General features: G+C 44.1%; 1 protein-coding gene across 1 annotated transcript in view; it reads left to right on the top strand.

Moving 5' to 3' along the window:
• Positions 1-13141, top strand: part of TNIK (TRAF2 and NCK interacting kinase) — a 396524-nt gene that overhangs the window by 287631 nt on the left and 95752 nt on the right. The window contains exons 10-12 of the mRNA XM_068983499.1: positions 3248-3423; positions 8623-8689; positions 12135-12339. Coding sequence (XP_068839600.1) covers positions 3248-3423; positions 8623-8689; positions 12135-12339 — 448 coding nt within the window. The remainder of the gene's footprint in view (positions 1-3247; positions 3424-8622; positions 8690-12134; positions 12340-13141) is intronic.

A 13141-nucleotide genomic window follows, 5' to 3' on the forward strand; every position in this document is an offset into this window, starting at 1 on the left:
TTGTCTAGGGAGTCCCAGGGATGGGGGAGCCTGGTGGACTGCTGTCTATGGGGTCGCACAGAGTCAGACACGACCGAAGCGACTTAGCAGCAGCAGCAGCAGCAGGCAAGTACAAATTTTAAAGATCAAATTGCCTTTAGGCAGTCTGAAGATTACCAGAAACTTTTAGCCCAAGCAGTTATAGTGATGAATGTAATGATCTTTCAGGCATTTTTAACATCTCCAAGGACAGAGAAGCCTGGTGAGCTACAGTCCCTGGGTTCACCAAAGAGTTTGACATGACTTAGCAACTAAAGAACAACAACAACACAATTTAACACATAAACAGGAAAATCTGAGACGATAAAGTGCTCAGTGACACTGGTATTAGAGAACTAGTGTCTCAGATGAAAAGTACCAATCACTATCATTTATCTCTCCGTGCCAAGCCTTGGGAAATTGGTTTTGCTAATCTTGGGCTTTTTAAAAAGTGACAGAACTGAATTATAGGCAACTAAGACTGAAACATTTCAGGGACCTGAAATATGCCTTTGTTCTCCTCTAGTCTGCATTACTGTACTTGTTCAGTTCATTCACTGGAGAAGGAAATGGCAATCCACTCCAGTACTATTGCCTGGAAAATCCCATGGACAGAGGAGCCTGGTAGGCTACAGTCCATGGGGTCGCAAAGTGTTGGACACGAATGAGTGACTTCACTCACTCAAGACTAAAACAATAAAGGTATAGAACTGTACTTTAAACCCACTAGGACTCTCAGCAAAGAGTCTGGTGATACTCCATGTAGGTGAAGTTTTTTTACTTTTAATTAAATGTGTGATTAAACATTGATTCTTTGGTCACACTAACTTTACATAGAGACAGTACATCTTTGAAGATTTGTTGTAAGTGAGCATTATTTTCTCTTGAAGCAGAACCATTTGCAGAGGACATGGGGTAAACTGCCAGCGTTGTAATTTCACACATCTTGGCTCATCCTCTGGGCCCAAAGATATTCTCTTGAGTATATCATGAGATTCCTTCCCACCAGGAGACATACTGGAAAAAAGACTGCTATAGCTATTTCCATTAAACTCCCTGAACACGCTCTCATCCTGGAGATGTCCCTGGCTTTTGTGAGGTGCCAGGATCCGGGAAGGGAATGTACAGTCTATTAAGTGTGACTTTCTTTTTAAATTGGATGTGATTTCTTTTATTTATCATCCCCTAATGAACAGTCGAGCACTTTATAAAGAACAAACTCTTTCTTCCATGTTTTCTAATAGAAAAAAAGAGAATTGCCATTTGCATTCTCGTGAATATTTAATAACTTTCTGTCTTCATTTGATTTTGTTTTCATCTTTCTAATACTAATTTTCTTACCTAGAAGTGTACAGCCTGGAGTGTGTCCATTTCTTTATGAAGGTTAACCTTCTTCTCTTCAGTTTATTGCTTAACACAGTCCATTATTTCATTATGGGTTGTTTGTTTGTTTTTTTGCAAAGTCCCTCCTTAGGTGCTATCACATTAGTGCCTCCACAGATTAATCGGATGGATAGAAATAAAATGTATGAAATAATACCTTCTCTCTAAACCTTCCTGTCTGTCTCTCACAAGCACAGATTTGAAGGCAGCCACATTACAGCTCTTGGGTGGGATTCTCACCTGATAACCATTTATACATCCACTTGTTTGTCCGATATATAGTGTGTTCATAATACAAAAATGGCTCAGGCATATCCCAGCTCTGGGGAGAATTTCCGGGGTCCAGAAGGCAGGGGTACGGGCTGAAGGACTTAAGAGAGATACTTAGAATGTCCATCCTGTGGTTACTCTGTCTAGTCCTTGGTTTTGCCAACCCTGATTCATCCTGAGCTGACCCTCAGGTGACTTTTACTTCTATGTTAAATAATTTAAAAGCTTAAACATCACCTAGAATGTCAAGGAGGGAAAAAATACCCGTAATTCAGTATTTTAAACATGGGGTAAGGTGAAACACTGCTTTGACTTGGGCAGAAGTAGAGAACGGCACAGTGCCCGCTGACACCTGAACTTTGAAGAACACGCTCACCATTCTGTTCTGTATGGTGAGGACACCTTTCAGGCTAGAAGGTTATACATAGGACCTGCTGGGAAGCTTGGGAAAGCTTTACTTTGGAGATTTGCTTCTGTAACTCCCCAGTGATCCACAGGAGGGCGACAGAGAGCACAGAATGGATCCATTCCTGATCAAGATGAGAACAGTGAGGAGGGTGTGCAGCGCTCCCAGAAGGTCTCCGAGAGTGATATGCCTTGCTGACAGTGGAGCACCTCAGAAAGGCATGCAATAGAACCATGAGCTTAATTATTTATGATGCTGGACAGTTTCTTGGAACTTTCAGCCAGAACAGGCATGCCCAACTCATGAATCATAGCTCAAGTCATCATTAATTTCTACCATGCTGTGGACTTATGCCCTAATCGCTGGTATCCCTCACCGGCTCTCCCCTGCCCCTTGCGTCCCTGGCACAGGGCTTATCTCTGAGGAGATGGTGCCTCTCTAGAAGGGGATAAATTTGCTTCTGGGTGTGAACTTAGTCCCTTGAAGTTAAGTTTCCAAGTCCATGGATCGATAGCAGACATTCACATACATCCTATTCTTGTTCACTGAAAAGCAAAGTCCAAAAGTGATTCTGAAATTGCCAGTTAAAAAAATTTTGCCTAAATTTCATTTTACTATGTAAGAATCTTGTTCATTTCTACAAATTGTCCCCTTTTCCTATCCAACCTTAGTGTTACTTTTTCCAGCTTGCATTTCCTGCCTTACTTAGCTTACCTCAGTGTCCCCTGATATATAGTATGCTCAATCTCAGCTTTAGTTTTTCACTGATTCCTATCTCCTTGAACTGTTCTTTCCCAATAATTATTTTTTACCTAATTCTTTAAGGCCCAGCTCTGGTTCGCTCATTCCAACAGACCTTCCAGGAGTGATTTTTATCGGGGTCTTTCTCTTCAGTGGTACCTGTTGGTCTTCAGTGTGACCATATAAACGAGGCAAAAATGCCTTCACGGTGTAACTGCCATGCACTGCCTGAGTTGTGTGTTGGTGCCAAGGATTCCTTTGAACCCCATTGTGCTTCATAAAGAGCTAGATGTACTCCATGACTGGTTGATCCCTTTGTAGCTGATTGGACCTATTTTTGTTGTTGTTGTTCCAGTATTTCAGAAAATGTATGTTTCCTTTTCTTTGGATTGTCCTTTTATCCATGGGTTCATCTCTTCTGTTTGTCAGGTCAAAAAAATTCCAGTCATTTATCGAGAGCTGTTTGGTAAAGAACCACAGCCAGCGACCAGCAACGGAACAACTGATGAAGCATCCATTTATACGAGACCAACCTAATGAGCGACAGGTCCGCATCCAGCTCAAGGACCATATCGATAGAACAAAGAAGAAGCGAGGAGAGAAAGGTGAGGTGCACGTTTTTATTGCAGCGAGGGAAACAAAAGACCAAGTGTCATGGGCTCTTGATGTGTTTGGAGGGACCGAGGGGATTTCAGATAGCCTGCATTGTTCTTTACTGTGCGGACTGCCTCAGAGATCACAGCCTGTGGGCATCACCAGGGGCAGGCTGCTGAAATGGAATCTTTCATGAAAGAATAGAACTGCAAGATGTAGTACCTTTTCCAGACAGTGAACAACAAGTCGTGTTCAGTGATACTAGGAAGTGGTTTAATATAACAAGTGATTTTCTTAATTCAAATGAATATTCATGTTTCAAAGGCAAAATCTACAGAAGACAGGCAACCTTAAACACATATACACACACACATCTAACTGACATTTTTTCAGTACTGGCACTTTTCACCATTTAAGTTTTTGTGCTCTGAGGCTCATTTCTAATTTAGGTATTTGGAAGTCAGAAGGACTTTTATTATAGTCACAGGAATTTTAAGGAGGTTGCCAGGCTACTATACAGAACATTGCGTTTTCCCCTTCATTTCATAGATTCAAAACCTCTTTTTTCTTATGGCTCTATCTGTTGTCCCACCCTGTCTTTTCACTGCATCACTGGAAAGGCATGAGTCCAACTTGGGGTCCCGGGACAAGGTTGTTTGAATAGAGACTCAGAATTCCTTAACTAGCATCCTGACCAAGGTGAACTCACCTGGTCTGGGGCAGGTTTTATGACTTAGTTGGGTAGGGCAGTAGGGAAGGTTGAGGATGGGAAGGAAAGGGGGAGAATGCAGAGAGCAGATGGGGCAAGAGCTCCCTGGTGGTAGCAGGAAGGGGCGGCTGGCAGTGAGGTGGAAGTTCCGGTCTGATGAAGCAAGCGCTGAGCCTGGGTGGGTGGAGCAGAGGGGAAGGGAAGAGGCCGAGGGTGGGAGGTCCACGGTGATGAGCTTGTCTCCACTTCTGCCCTCTCCACCTTTCTCCTCTGCTCTTCATGATCCAGAGGCAGCAGAGGAGGCTGGTGGGCAGCAAAGAACAGAGGGTGCCCTCCTTTTGTAGTAAGTCCCCTACTAAAAATCGAGTTCTGTTCTGAGAGCCTCTTCCTAAGTCTGATTTGTTCATAAGCCCAACAAAGTTAGCCTGGGTACCCAACTACCACAACCCGCTATGTAGTACTGTACTGTAATAGGTTTATAATAACTTTTCACACAAATAACATGTACATTAAAAAAGCAAACACAAAAAAGAAAACATTTTTAATCTGACAGTACAGTACCTTGACAAGTACAGTAATACAGTACACCAGCTGGCATACTGGAGCTGGCATGCACGTTCGCATCTTTGAAAGTTCACAACTGTATTTGAATTTCTCTTCTTTGTCTCTACAGCTAATATCTGTCATATGGCAAAGTATGAGCAGGGTCCTAGGGGTGGGGAGTGAGCAGTGTAAGAGTCAGGACTGGGCAGAGGGAAGATCAGCAAAGGCTAAGGGAGGAGGAGAAATCCTCAGTGAACATTTCAAGGAAAGAGTTCCTTCTTTGCAGACAGCCTCTGGGACTCAGGGGAACGCGTGGTCAGGTTAGACTCAGGAGCAGGAGGTCTTGAGGCTAGGCCAAAAAGGAAACCTAGGCGTGACGTGTCAATGAGAACCCAAGGAGCTGGGAGGGCAGTGCAAGATGCACAAACTAGGCATGGAGAGAAATACATGAGTCGAGGTTAAAAAGTGCCAGGACTGATTTTTTCAACTGCTACTTATTAATAGTGGTCTTGGGCCACTCCATGAAGTCAGAATTTGAAAGGGAATAGTTTAGAGCAGTGTGTCAGACATGTAGCCCATTAAAGGCCAGCTTTTCTAAAAAGAAAATTTATTCTCCTATACATACGTAGATTAGGTTAAGTACTTAGACTCTTGTTTTCACACTCAAATTCTGAGTTCAAATTCTACTTCCACCCCTTAGTTATGTGAACTCCACCCCTGTTTTCTCATCTTTAAAATAGGAATGGGGGTATAAGAATAATTACTATTCTCTGGCACTTTTGCAAAGATTAAATGAGATAATGCATGTAAAATGCTTACTACAACTTCTGGCACATCGATGTACTCAATAAATATAAGCTACACAAAGAGCTGATTCATTGGAAAAAACCTAATGCTGGGAAAGATTGAGGGCAGGAGGAGAAGGGGGGCGGCAGAGAATAGGATGGTTGGATAGCCTCATTGACTCAGTGGAGATGAGTTTGAGCAAACTCTGAGAGATAGTAAAGGACAAGGAAGCCTGGCATGCTGCAGTCCATGGGATCACAGAGTTGGACACAATTGAGTGACTGAATAACAAATACTTATTTAGAAACTTCTATATTGACATAACTTTACAGTAGTATTTAGGGTTACTTTCTGAGATCTTGTGACCTCTTTGCCTCAGAACTCTAAGAATGGATAAAGCGTGTTCCTTGGGTTGTTTGCACATTTTGGGAGCACAGACTCTGGACTGGGACTCAGAACTCACCATCCTGTGACAGCAGACTATTTTTAATGTGTTCCTTCTCTGCGGAGTAGAAGAGTAAGATTCTTGGTAGTAGGCATATTCAAGAGTTCATGGTGAGTTAAGAAACTTAATTCTATTTAGGATTAAGAGATAGCAACAGCCTTTTTCTGTCTGCTCCAAGAAAGAGTATTGCCCAAATGAGACTTCCTTCCAGTTGCTTGATTTGATAAGTGACTTAATTTGCTCCTTCTAGTACTTTTTCATTCTCTTAGTAGCTCTAAGACCAGTTTTGGGGAGAATCAAAAATTTTAATATGCATTGTTTAAGATTTCTTAACCTGATACTTAGGTTTCCCTGGTGGCTCAGGGGTAAAGAATCCCCTGCAATGCAGGAGCTGTAAGAGATGCAGGTTCTATCCCTGGGTTGGGAAGATCCCCTGGAGGCGGGTGCAGCAACACACTCCAGTATTCTTGCCTGGAGAATCCCATGGACAGGGCAGCCTGGCAGGCTATATAGTTCATAGGGTTGCAGAGTGGGACATGACTGAAGTGACTTAGCTTGCATGTGTAACCTAATACTATTTTTCCCTTAAGATATGTTGAGACATGCTAATTTAAGACAGCAGTGCAAAAGCAATCATGCCGGATTCTGATGAAGTATTACAGATGAGGAATCTGACAAACAAAAGTTTCACCCTATTGAGGACAAATAATTAGATTAATTGTGTGCCTCTGTTTCTTGCTTTAATTTACTTTAATAGATAAAATTTCTGCAGTTTACTTTGAATTCTCTGTTGCTTTGTTTCAGGAAAGTTTGGAATATTAAACTTTCAGTGTGGAACTTTGAAACATTTTATGAAGGGTCTTTACATTTTGGTGGAATAATATTTTTAAAAAAGTGGTCTGAAAGCTTCATACATATCTAAACATGTAAAGCAAATTTTTATATGATTTTTAAAAATACACTTGAGGTCATCATGCTATGCCTTCCTTTCATCTTCCCTTATGGAGTAGGATGGAAAGCAAAGTGTGTTTGTGATCAAATTCCATAGTTCTTATCATGTGACTGCTGCCTCCTGGTGGTAACATACGCAAATTGCAGTTTCAGTTGCTTTTCAGGGACACAAATGTCTTCAAAGTTGTAATTACTAACCCACAGCTATCAACGGATGATAGCCCTGTGACCACCTCCCTTGCTTAAAATGAAAAGCTCCTCCAAAAGGCTCCCCACTGCCCACAGAAAAGCCTCAGCATGTTAAAGATCAGCAAGTCACATCAGACCTGCTGGCCTTTCTCACTTCATCTGCTTTCTCACACCAAACATTCAGAAACCAGTGTTTCCTGAACATTCATGCACTATAGTACTGCAGCCTAACTCAGGTAGTTATGTTGCTTAGAATGCTCCTTTTTCAGCCACTTTCAGCTTCCATCTGCCTGTAAAGGGGCTACTGACCTTCCAAGGTCCAGCTTAGTTCCTCCCCAAAGACCTTGCTGTTCCTTCCCCATTTTGACCCATGGAATTAGCTGCTTTTTTCCTCTGATACCTCACTGCTCTTTTTATGTATTCCTATTTAATATATAATGTGGTGAAAAGAATGCTAATTATAAAGTTGGGAAAATTCTGGGTTGAATTCTAAATCCAAATCTCAGATTTCTTAGTCATATTACTTAGCCGCTTATAATCTCAGTACCTTTGCTTGCAGAATGGGTATCATGTTAAAGGATTGTTATGAGAAGTAGATGAGAGAACATAAGTAATCTAGCATAGTGACCAGCATGAGTGATACCCAATAAAAGTTAGTTATTTTTCTTCAAAATCATGGTAACTCTGATTATATATTTGTCCATCTTGACCATCAGGTTCTAATCTCCTCCAAAGCAGAGACTCAGTCTTATTCATTATTGCATGTTAACTCGCTCAACATGTTTGTGAATTAAATGAATGTCCCCAGTGGGTCAATAAAAACACATTGAACCCTATATTTTTAGTCACACATGCTGTCAAAAGTTTCTTTCTGTTCTTGAGATAGTGAAAGGCAATTTGTGAGTCCAGTTAAGTTATAATAAAATTCCTACTTAAAAAAAAAAATGATTACTACTGTCAGTAAGTTAACAGTGGCCCAGATTGGGTTGCTGCTGCTGCTCCTGCTAAGTCACTTCAGTCATGTCTGACTCTGTGTGACCCCATAGATGGCAGCCCACCAGGCTCTCCCGTCCCTGGGATTCTCCAGGCAAGAACACTGGAGGGGGTTGCCATTTCCTTCTCCAGTGCATGAAAGTGAAAAGTGAAAGTGAAGTCACTCAGTCGTGTCTGACTTTGCGACCCCATGGTCTGCAGCCTACCAGGCTTCTCTGCCCATGGGATTTTTCCAGGCAAGAGTACCCAGATTGGGTTAGGTGCTTCTATAAGATTGGGTTAGGTGCTTCTATAATGGAACTTAACAGGAATTGAGAAGTTCTGTTTCAGCTCCTTGTCTTCACTTGCATGTGAATGCCAGGCATTACAGAGAGAGCCTAGAGTCAGCCACAGCAGTCTCAGATGTTAATTCCATGTGCTTGAATCCAGCTGGTGGGTGCTGTTGGACCACAAGTCAGGAGCCCTGGAGCCTGCCCCAGGTCAACATTTAGGACAGCCCTTTGGGGCTTGGTTTACTTGTACAGAAAATGAAGGGTGGGCTTTGCTGAGCTGCAGCGCCTTTTGTGCACTCACCTTCCGTGGGTCTCTCTTTAGATGAGACGGAGTATGAGTACAGCGGAAGTGAGGAAGAAGAAGAGGAGAATGACTCCGGAGAGCCCAGGTAGGCAAACAAGACCATCCTCTCATTTCACATTGTGAATTGTGCTAGTGTGAAATTCACATCCTTTTGATTAATCGGTTCATTTTTAAGAATCCAGCAGGGTGGTCTTATCTAATTTATTGCCCATGCACGTACTCATTAATTTGGGAAAACTTCCCTAGGCAGGCTGTAGGAAAACATGGAAATCAGCATCTTCTTTATCTTGTCTTCCAAGATTTATTTCCTCGTTTCCTCGTATACATAACACTGTAGAATGGGGAGGAGGCAGTTAGCTGGGTAATAGTCTAACAGTACTGCACACTGCAGCTTTCTGGAGACCTAAGTGGTACTTTTTAGATTTGAGTTATTCAGTCTACTGCTTCATACCTTTGAGACACTTAGGCGGCCACTGTCCTTGTCACATGCCATGGTATTTTCACCACAGCCTAATCCAAGAGGAAACAGCTTCCAGGAAGTCAAATTACATTCTTGAGGTGAGCCCTAAACAGAACTCCCACGCCCATTCCTGCTCTCATATGTTAGCTCCCAGAATCAAGCGCTACTTTATTACCATCATCCCTATGTATTAAATTTCACTTGACTTTGATTCTGACTTTTGCCTAGTCTGTGTTTATAAATAATTGATGCCAGTGTGCTCACACCACCAGAATTTTTCTTTTTGTAAGAGAATTCAACTGATGGCAGTTTGGTGAATCAAAGAGCACGGCCATGCACACCAGGGCAGATGCAGTGTTCACGTGAAGCAAGATCTGTTGGGGAAATGGACAAAGTAGAAGGGTCACTGGTCTCCACACTCTAGCCATCCAAGGATGGAGCCCAGTACTCAATAAGGAACAGATTCTGTATGACTGAGGCAGATCTTCCAAACCAGCAAAGGGTCCAACTCAGCCACTGCTGCTGGAGTGAGCTAGTGCATCCCTTTTCTGAGCTAACTCGGACCTAACCGAGCTGAATTATTGTTAAAACTACTGGAAGAGAACAGAACTGAACTTACAGGGCCATCCATTTTTCTCTTTTCACCGGCTATGGGAATCTTCAAGGTCAAAGACTGAAGGAGAATTCTTTCCTTCCATCTGGATACTTAACATGTTGGCCGCCCCCAGTTTAGCTGCATAAAGATGATGACTGCCAAGTAGTGATATGGAAAATAAACATTCTTATAAAGCAAAGGACCAAATGCCCTGCTTTCCGAGAAGTTGTACACTGTTTTTCCAAAGCTTGCTCAGACAGACACATCAGCCCTTCTGATCACTCTCCATGGAGCTGAGACCCTTGTCTTAACTAATACTTGCTATATCGCATGTTAGGAGTCACTTAATGGGTGACCTAGCTGTCCCTTAACACTTCTATAATTGTAACATGTCTGTATATGACCCTGAAGATTATCTTTCAAGTCCTGTTTTATGGGCACATCTAATTAATTTTCATGAAATCCTGAAAAGTAAAAAGGGACAGTGTTTATTTCATTATGGAAATGAGGTAATGATCCGACACTGGCAATCAGATCACACATGGAGTTAATGATTGGGTGAGTAATACAGCTCATATCATCTGACATTGATTCAACATCAGGTAATATTAATAGATCGTCCTCATGTGCACAGGAGGCTGAGTTCCCTAAGCCCTTCTGCCTTTGCACAGAGCATGTGACCATCGTTTGGGGTTGGTTTAGAGTCCTACACAAAGGCTGTAGTTTTAAAGGAGACTTATTAGTAGGCTCCAAGCACTATCTATGAACCAAGCCTTTTTATGTCACTTTATAGCAGTACCTTGGGCTTCCCAGGGAGCACTAGTGGTAAAGAACCTGCCTGCCAATGCAGGAGACATAAGAGACGCAGGTTCGATCCCTGGGTCAGGAAGATCCCCTGGAGGAGGGCACAGCAGCCCACGCTAGGATTCTTGCTTGGAGAATCCCATGGACAGAGGAGCCAGGCGGGCTATAGTTCATGGGATTGCAAAGAGTCAGACAGGACTAAAGCGACTTAGCATGCACGCACGCATGGCAGTATCTCACAGAGCATGCTACCCGCTCTCTAAGACAGAATGATCCCCTTGTCAACCACAAAACCCACTCTTCCCCTGTCCTTCCCCATCCCAGTTTGCATCACCACCACAGCCCAGATGCCAAGAAAAAACCTGCAAGTCATCCCTCACTCCACACATCGGATCCATCAACAGGTTTTACTAACTCTGTCCCCAAAGGCTTCTCGCAGCCTCTGACCCCACCACTCCCACCTGGTTAGTCTCCACCTTAGGGTCACTGCAGTGGCAGCCCAATGGGTGGCCTTGCTTGCCCTCAAACACCCTGCAGAATAGCATCTACTGAGCAGCCAAATGAATCTGATCCTGTTACTTTCCTGCTGATAAATGTTCCACACATGGCGTCCACAGCCTCCTGCTTTACCCTATCTCCCCGTCTCTGCCCTCCTCTTGTACCCCTCTTGCTCTCATTCACTCTGCTCTGGGAAGACAGCTTGGGGTTCAGTCCCCCACAAAGGCCACCCTTGTTGCCATGACAGGCCTCTAAACTTTTCCTTCTGCCCGGAAGAGTCTTCCGCTACCTCTTCATGTTCAACATTTAGGCCTTAGCTCAGCCATCACCGTCTAGGAGAGGTCTTCCCTGATCTAAAAGAGAGCCCTCATCCTCTCCCCAGCTCCCTGCCACTGTCCCTCTTAAAACTTACACTTTTTTGTCTTCTGCAGAGCCTATTTCATCGTCTGAAATGATGATGTTTGTAGAATTTGTCGAATTATTTGTCTCTCTTCCCCACAAGAAAATAACTAGAGAATATGTTTAGTTACTGCTGTATCCCCTAGAGCCTATTACAGTGCCTGCCACATAGTAGGCATTCAGTGATTTTTGAATGGATTTATCTCAAGAGGAAGCTGCCAGAAATATTAAAAAGACTAGGTCTGTTTGAACAAGTAGGAACATTCCCCTCCTGGCTGGGCTGCTGTGCAGAACCAAGGAGTCTGTAGCTTGCATTCTCGGAGGTGAAGTGGTTGAGGATATATCCATCTATGTAGAGCAGGTTTCCTCGCCGCTTCTGATTATTCATTTTTATTTGTTGGCTTAGTTCTTGCTTATTTCTTTCTCAAAAGTGAAAATAAACCAGTCTGGGACTCAGGGCTTGCAGTACTCAAAAAAGCTTTTAGAAATAGAGGGTGAGGAAGGAGCTCTGTGGACCTTCCTGGAGAGAAGTGATGAATTCAGGAATGGGACAGCTCTGTGGCGATGGAGACAGCCTGTGCCTGCAGTAATCACACTGAAGGGGAGGCTGGACTTGAGTTAGTTCCCTGGGCTCAGTTTCTTTGCCGAGGTGAGCAGTGGAATTGATGGAGGCTCAGAGAGCCTGTGCTTGGCTCTCCTTCTCCACGGGGACCCCAGGGTAGCGATGCCCCCACCCAGAGTGGGCCCTGATCTGTCTCTCTCTCCTGCGCACAGCTCCATTCTGAACCTGCCCGGGGAGTCGACGCTGCGGCGGGACTTCCTGAGGCTCCAGCTGGCCAACAAGGAGCGGTCTGAGGCCCTGCGGCGGCAGCAGCTGGAACAGCAGCAGCGGGAGAACGAGGAGCATAAGCGGCAGCTGCTGGCCGAGCGCCAGAAGCGCATCGAGGAGCAGAAGGAGCAGCGGCGGCGGCTGGAGGAGGTGAGGGCGTGCCCTGGCACCTGGGGTCCCTTCCTGGGTGTCCACCGTGGCCCTGGGTCCCCTCCTGAGGCTGCAGCCTGCTTGGAGCACTCACGCCTGAGCTGCGAAGGAGGAGGTGGCCAAGGGCACTTTACCAGCAGGCGTGGTGTGACCTTGGTGTGGTCACATCAGAAAGACAGGTGAAGGGTTCAGCCCCTTCCAGTCTTACTCAGGCATCACCTTCTTAGTGAGACTTCCTTGACCCCCTCACTTAAAATCTCAGCCCCTCCCTCTAGCATATCCTGTCGCCCTTCCCTGTTGAATTTTTTTCTTATGTATTTCTTAATCACCTTCACACCTGTGTACTTCATGTCTGTCTCTCCCCACTAGAAAGTAAGCTCTTTGTGGACAGGATGTTTGATCCCTTTTGTATCTCTCTTTTTTTCCCCCCTTTTATCACTGTGTATCTCAGATTTATGTATCTAGATGTGTATGCGCTTAGTCACTCAGTTGTATCTGATTCTTCGCGACCTCATGGACTGTGGCCTGCCAGGCTCCTCTGTCCATGGGATTCTCCAGGCCAGAATACTGGAGTCGGTTGCTATTCCCTTCTCCAGTGGATCTTCCCAACCCAAGGATCAAACCCAGGTCTCCCGCATTGCAGGCGGATTCCTTACCATCTGAGCCACCAGGGAAACCCCATGTATCTAGATATTAGTGTCTAAAACAGTACCCATTACATACTAGATGCCTTCTAAATATTTGTGGAATGAAGGAGCTAATATATGAGTGAATGAGTCGGTGATCAAGAGGTGGAATATAG

This window comes from Capricornis sumatraensis, chromosome 1, assembly GCF_032405125.1.
Source record: "Capricornis sumatraensis isolate serow.1 chromosome 1, serow.2, whole genome shotgun sequence".
Lineage (NCBI taxonomy): Eukaryota > Metazoa > Chordata > Mammalia > Artiodactyla > Bovidae > Capricornis > Capricornis sumatraensis.